This window comes from Peromyscus californicus, unplaced genomic scaffold (genome assembly GCF_007827085.1).
Source record: "Peromyscus californicus insignis strain IS unplaced genomic scaffold, ASM782708v3 Scaffold_18__1_contigs__length_77618521, whole genome shotgun sequence".
NCBI classification, from domain to species: domain Eukaryota; kingdom Metazoa; phylum Chordata; class Mammalia; order Rodentia; family Cricetidae; genus Peromyscus; species Peromyscus californicus.
In genome coordinates this window covers 127,658-135,017 of record NW_026294480.1, presented here as the reverse complement: position 1 = coordinate 135,017, position 7,360 = coordinate 127,658, and the positions used below count along the sequence as shown (strand labels likewise).

The 7,360-nt window shown below is 40.4% G+C and overlaps 1 protein-coding gene across 1 annotated transcript in view; it reads right to left on the bottom strand.

Annotated features, from left to right (window-relative positions):
- Window positions 1–7,360, bottom strand: part of Sdha (succinate dehydrogenase complex flavoprotein subunit A) — a 27,992-nt gene continuing 20,632 nt past the window's right edge. Inside the window, exons 11-15 of the mRNA XM_052742871.1 lie at window positions 5,007–5,125; window positions 3,795–3,906; window positions 3,474–3,604; window positions 1,628–1,741; window positions 1–972 (exon numbers count right to left, since the gene is read on the bottom strand). Of these exons, the coding sequence (XP_052598831.1) occupies window positions 886–972; window positions 1,628–1,741; window positions 3,474–3,604; window positions 3,795–3,906; window positions 5,007–5,125 (563 nt within the window). The 3' untranslated portion in view covers window positions 1–885. The remainder of the gene's footprint in view (window positions 973–1,627; window positions 1,742–3,473; window positions 3,605–3,794; window positions 3,907–5,006; window positions 5,126–7,360) is intronic.

The window sequence follows — 7,360 nt, the reverse complement described above, 5'->3', positions numbered from 1 at the left end:
TCTTTGAGAAAGGATTTATTTGGCTTACAATTTCTGGTTAAAGTCCTTCATTTTGAGGAAGTCAGGGCAGGAACTTGAAGCAACTAGTTACATACACAGTGAAAAGTAGAGCAATGAATGAATGCATGCATGGTGAGTGCTCAGCTTGCTCTTATACAATCCAGGATCCATTAGATCCTAGGAATGGTGGTGCCCATAGTGGGCTACCTTCCCCTATCAATTAGCATAATCAAGACAATCCCTCAAAGACATGCCCACGGGCCAATTAAATTGAAGCAGTCCTTCATTGAGACTCTCTTCCTAGGTAATGCTAGATCGTGTCAAGTTGACAAAGCTACCTGCACATACCCCCCCCCCTTCACATATACATGAATGTATGCATATACCTCTCCCCACCAGGAACCTAAACAAGGCACTGGCTCTATACTTATCACATTCAAAACTTTCTTTTTAATTATTAAGGGCCCGTCCTACTTCTCAATTTTATTTACCAGTACATCTTAACATTCTACAAAATCTAGTTTAGTATATAACACAAGAAACTTTATAGTTGAAAAACACAACTGCTGGGGCTAGACATGGAAGACAATTACATTTGCTATTTTAGACAGATAGGCCTAAAATCAAATACATGACTTTATTTGGAAATAAAAGACATTTGTATTTTATTTAAGAATTATGCCAGTTTTATTACTGCACAAAAATAAAGGGACAAAGTCTAGTGCAGTTGTCCCTCACATCAAGTACTAGCAAGCTGTTGGCTAATAATCTATGAAGCGACTCCTTGTTCATGAGTAGAATTTTAACAAGACAAGTATGACAGGAAAACCTATGTAAGCTATTATATATAATCACATAAGCTGGTCTTGTAGCTGCCAGGTTTCATCAGTAGGAACGGATAGCAGGGGGTACGGTGGCACAGTCAGCTTCATTCAAGGTCTTGTCAATGACAGGTCTATACTCCAAAGTAACCTTGGAGAAAAGGGTCAGAGTGAATCAAAGCATGAATATTTAGTCATTTCTTCTGTGCTTCTGTAAAATTAAGCCATCGAAGCAGATTTACAGGCATGAGAACTTTAAGACAAAGGAGTCACAAGTTGGTAAATTATGGTAACTCTTCCTTCCCCATTTCCTCTACAGCCTATGCTGACCTCCAACTCAAGCTCCTCCTGTCTTAGCCTCCTGCTACGAGGTGAACAGCTGCCTCTGTCATAACATTCTGCTTAAGTGAATGAGTCTAAGCAACTATGAACTTTCTGAAACTGGGAGAAAAAAAATAAATCTTTAATCCTTTGTTACTGATATCAGGTATTTCATCACAGTAATATAAACGTATTAATAATCAGTCACCACTTCTTCCCTACCATAAGCCTCAGACATCTAGTCATTGTTTGGTACTCTTTATCTGGTACAGAAGATGACAACTGACCCTATACTAAGGTCCCCCTGAACCACCTTGGCACTGGATTCTGTTTCTAGCAAGAAGCATGACTCACATTATTCTACTGGTGATAAGTCAGATCTGTTAAAAGCTGGTTTAAAACTAGGTTGCTTCCTAAACTGGCCAACCATCAAAGACCACATAGAGTGGCTCAGTGTATCCCTGGGCTAAAACATGCCCACATACCTTCCCAGTCTCGATGTCCACATACGAGAGGGTGTGCTTCCTCCAGTGTTCCTCAAATGGCCTCTTCTGCTGCCCTTGGATGGGCTTGGAGTAATCATACTCATCAACCCGAACCTGAGGTAAAACACAAACCTCCTCTCTCACCAGAGCAACATCAAAAAACACAGAAAATATTAACAGATGCACAGGGACCAGCCCAGGAGGTGGGCGCCTTGGCAAAGAAAGGGCTTTTGGAGCCAGGCGTACAAGTATAGAACATCTATTTCTGCATTTTTCTCTTACAACTTTATAAATAACTATCATTTATGTAGTTTTTCTTTTTGCTCCATGCACTGAGATTTCTTCAACTTTTTGCTTTAGCATTTTTTTTTTTGGTTTTTCGAGACAGGGTTTCTCTGTGTAGCTTTGCGCCTTTCCTGGAACTCACTTGGTAGTTCAGGCTGGCCTTGAACTCACAGAGATCCGCCTGGCTCTGCCTCCCGAGTGCTGGGATTAAAGGCGTGCGCCACCACCGTCCGGCTGCTTTAGCATTTTTAATTTAAATGGGCTTTTGTTTTGTTTTGAGACAAGGTCTCTCTACATAGCCCTGGATATCTTGAAACTTACTATGTAGACCAGGCTGGCCTCGAACTCACAGAGATCCGCCTGGCTCTGCCTCCTGAGTGCTGGGATTAAAGGCGTGCGCCACCACTGCCCGGCTGCTTTAGCATTTTTAATTTAAATGGGCTTTTGTTTTGTTTTGAGACAAGGTCTCTCTACATAGCCCTGGATATCTTGAAAGTTACTATGTAGACCAGGCTGGCCTCGAACTCACAGAGATCCGCCTGCCTCTGCTTCCCAAGTGCTAGAATTAGACATGCACTACCATACCTGTCTTAATTTAGCTGTTTTCTAAGTTTAGCATTTATACTGATGAAAGTTTGTCAGTATACTGACTGTTAACAAAGAAAACTTTGCATGTGGGAATAGGTTAGATGAGCAAGAGGCTCTTAAAAAAAAAAACTAAGATCAGATACCTTGCTGTTTCTACTAAAACTAAGTACTGGAAAAGTGGCAGATAGGATATTCCTTACCTGAGCCAATGGGTTAAAGCAGAGCCCTAGCTATACATTTCTAACTATAGCATAAGCCTGCTGAGAATAAGCAGAATCTGCTTCACATCTTCAAATCTTTATTTATCTCAGCTCCTAACAGTTAACTCTGAAAAAGCTTCTAGCCTTTGGTACATACTGGGGATATGCTTGCTCATATTTCTTTTCATCTACTTGATTTCTGCAGGTTAAATCAATACAGGCTCAAAGCAAATGAAAACTTCTGCTGAGCTCACTTTCCTGTTTACTCACAACCCTACACTGTCCAGAACCTGTGTACCCATCATGGGAAGTCATTGGTTGATATAGTCATACTGAACTTAGAGCTATACCCAAGCTTCTCCTTGTGTTTTCTACCATTACATGTAGAATCCAACATGTGTGCTCTGTATAGACAATAGTCTGCATAAAAACCATGGTTAGGGCAGATCTCTAATTCCTTTTGCAAGCCTCAGGATGTGTCTGAGGTAACGACTCATGAATAGTTTAATTGGTTATGGTCACTGGATGGATTTTTACCCTTAGCCCTGCTAAGAACCAGGCCTGTTCTGCTTACAGATGCTGCATGGGCTGACTCAAAGCAAGAAAAAGGTGCAAGGTTCTGAGAGTGAGAATAAGAATAAAAATATTGGAGGTAAAGGTGTTTTCCTTGATTTACTTTTAGGAAAAATAAAATGAAACAGAGAAAGTGAGTAGGGATGAGTAGAACCAGATGGGAAAATTTCAGGTCAATGTGATATATCTTGAAGTCATACTTTATAATCTTCTCTGGCATGAGCTCCCCGTGACTCCTTCCGTGCCTCTGCACTATATATGGTCTGAAGTGCGCACAGCATCAGGTTCTGCAGCTCCAGGGTCTCCACCAGGTCTGTGTTCCAGACCATTCCTGGGGATACACAAAAACCCATGAGAGACAGATGGCATCCAGTCATGTAGATACTCTGGACTTACTAGCAACATACAGCTGTGGGGAAGAGACAGCTGGACAGCAGGCATGGAACAAGGTAATGGTAAATGGGATAGATAACAGCCTACCCCAAAGAAAGCAGTGTCCCCTCAGAATACTGCTGACTCACCTCTGTCAAACGTCTTTAGATGCTTCAAGTCTCCATATAATTTGCTGATTTTTTCACAGCCTTCTTGCAATACACTTCCCTCACGGAACACTGCAGCATGACTCTGCATCGACTATCATGAGATACCATTATAAATTTTTAACGCACAGAAGAAGACATGCAAAAATTCTGATCTTTAGTTTTTTGGAATTTTATATATTTACACAATTTAAATAAACTAGGAAATTCAGACTATGAATTAAATTAAACTTAAGGTAATTTTTTTCCTGGAGAAAGGGTCTCAGATGCATATGATCCTCCTACCATAGTCTCCCAAGTATGCCACTTTACCTTGGAAAAAATAAAATTTTGACCCAGCACTCGGGAGGCAGAGCCAGGCGAATCTCTGTGAGTTCGAGGCCAGCCTGGACTACCAAGTGAGTTCCAGGAAAGGCGCAAAGTTACACAGAGAAACCCTGTCTCGAAAAACCAAAAAAAAAAAAAAATAAATAAAATAAAATAAAATTTTGATTAAACTTAAAAAATGTTTCTATGTGCTCCATTATGTATGTATCTCACAACAAATCTGCACATATCACTTATGATTTATTTTACTTCTCTGGTAGCATTTCTGGAACACAAATATCCCCGAGTCCAAGTGGGCTAATAGTGGTGGGTGCAGTGGGAGATCATGCAGTTAAAAGGAGGAGACCAGGGACTGAGAACCCTGGTGGCCAGGCACTGCTCCACTGTCTAAGGGACTAGAGGTTAGCTCCTGCCCACTTCACTCTCCCTACTTTCTGATTTTGTTATGGTACAACAAGAATCAGTCTGAGGATGCTCTCTCTCTCAAAGCTGAGAGAAGCTACATAACATGACACAACTAGTTCTGGGCAATGAAAGGTGAGCAGGGGTGCCATGCTAGCTTCCCAGTGACCTGGGACTCAAGTTTCTGATGTTCTTCCTATTGGCTGCAAGGCACATGACAGGTAGTACTAGTCTGAGGATGAATACCAAACTCAAATACAGGAGTGCCAGAGAAAGCCAAGTCCCTGGTGCTAAAGCTGTTGCTTATCTCTGCCATGAACTAAGAACTCCAATGTTCTATGTGAAAAGAAACACATTTGAGGCTCCTGATCACTTTCGTACTGACTTGGAAAATGAGGAACAGGTCCTCCTGCTGTCAACCCCCAAGCACCCACACAGGATGGCTGTGGCTGTGTCTACTCCTACCTTCTGCATGCTGAGGCGTAGTTCTGATGTTCTTATGCTTCCATCAGCAAATCTTAACTTGTCAAGATTCATAACTGACTCTTCTCCAGCATTTGCTTTAATTGGAGGAACTTTATCTCCTTAAAAGAAAGCCAGAATTTAACTTTCAAAATCACTTAGGGAAAAAGGAAAGACTAAAATACCACTCAAATTACATCATAGCCATTCCAGGAGTCTGGAAAGCATAGAAGTAATCTGAGTCAACATTGTCTTGGCACCAAGCTAAGGTATAAGATACTGACCCAGAGTCAATTTTGTTGTCTTTGTTGTTCTTCAGACAGGGAGTCTCCGTGTAATAACCCTGGCTGTCCACCTGTAGACCAGGCTGGCCTCAAAATTACAGAGCTGTGCCTACCCCTGCCTCCCGAGTGCTAGGATTAAAGGTGTGTGTTATTCCAAGAGTCAATTTTTAAGAACATATAAACAAAAATATTCCAACATAGTAGGTAACCATTTTTGAAACTAAGAGACTTCTATGTAATCAGAATTGTTGTTACTCTAGTAAGTAAACTGGATACCCTTGAGATAGTGAGGGGTCAGCTTCCCACTTTTTCCCATGAAAGGATAAACAGGTGGCTATCCTGTGTGACTCAAAAAGCTGCCTGCTGGTCTTAACTCTTGTGCCCTTTTAACTAGATCATGACTTTTAGGCAGGGGTACAACTTAGAAGTAGAGTACTGGCTAGCACTGGTAAGGCCCCAGGTTTGATACCCTGTACTACACTGGCCCCCTGCAAAAATCAAACAGTCCTTCCCCCCCAAAAAAAGTTCTGAGGTATTTAAAAAGTGTTTTAGGTGGCATAGGCATTTTCTATTCAAGAAAAGCAGGCAACAGCTGCTTTCGGCCACCTCTTCTCCAAGGAAACTAGGGAACTGGTTCTTATGTGTCCTCCCAGGCATGTAACTAGTTCATTTCCCTTTTTTGTCTTGAGATAATCAGGAACTATAATCTGAACTATACAGTCCAGATCAGCCTTGAACTAACAATCTTCTTACCTCAGCCTTCTGAGTATTCAAATTACAGGTGTGTGTGCGCCTGGCTCCTTTTTAGTGTTTAAAAAAACAATCACTCAGTAAAACTGACTTTTCTTGTGGTGTACATGTTTATAACTTTCAACACTACCATAAACAGGATAGCCCAGCTTATACTTTAAAAATATTAGGCTGTTACCCTCTGGGGTAAAATATTACAAACCTTTTCATTTTTAAAATTAAAGAATTAAAGACATAGTGAATTTGCTGCCTTTTGTTGTTCTTGTTTTCTCAGTAGAGTTTTTCAGGTTTGGGCAAACAGAATTGTATTTAAGTACAACCAGCACTAGGACAGCCTAGCAGCCAAAGTCTGTTTCTTTCTTACAGTTTGCTATTTCCAGAATTAAAATCACATGTGCAGCCTTTTGAGTCTTACTCTAAGTGCCCTGTCTGAGATGTTGTTGAGTATTGACTTTTGTTCTTTTTATCACTGAGTTTAAAACAAATCTTAACATGTATTTGCAGAACCTCTGCATATAAATACATATGATATTCTTATAAAACTTTCTTTTTCTCATTCTCAAAGCAGGGCACCTGAATCTCTACATTGCTCTAGGAGAAGTGATTTTGATCCTCAATGCTAAGTACAAGGCTAACAAAAACCTACTTTTGGTGTCAGAGAAGATACTCTGAACCTTGTCTGTGCAGCTGGCCAGCACTAAGGACCAGAAATTGTCTTTACATCCTAGCTTGTACTGTGGCATGACTAGAACTGTGAAGATGCAAGATATAAAACTGATGACCCACATCTTTCTATTTACCAGTGAGGCAAGAAAGTGCTAGTTTCTATGTTATCACTACTGTTCTTCATAAAACATCCACTATATAAACTGTACAATTTACACCTACAATTAACAAGAGGAAAGAGTAATGGATGTAACAGGGAGAGTCTCTATCCTCCTCCTCCTGAGATGTCCTCTCACACTGCTCTTCTGAGCAAATAGACAAAACAGCTACAATGAAGGCTTCTTGGGGGTTAGAGTCTAGTAAACTCGTGGTTCTGGTCTCGGCAAGCAGAACTATACTCCAACACAAGGCACGCTTTCCTTTTACACATTGTTTTAAGCTACCATAAGAAGACATCAACTGAAATTCATTCTATCCCTGAGGGGCAGAGGCTTATGTCATCCCTTTATTAATGAAATTCCATTATATCTTGTTTTGAAAACAGACAAACACTTTTCTATAATTATCAAGAAGTCACAGATTTATTTTTACTATTAAAAATATTTCAATGCAAAAGAAATTTATAACAGGTAAATAATATGTAATCAACTTCCCCTC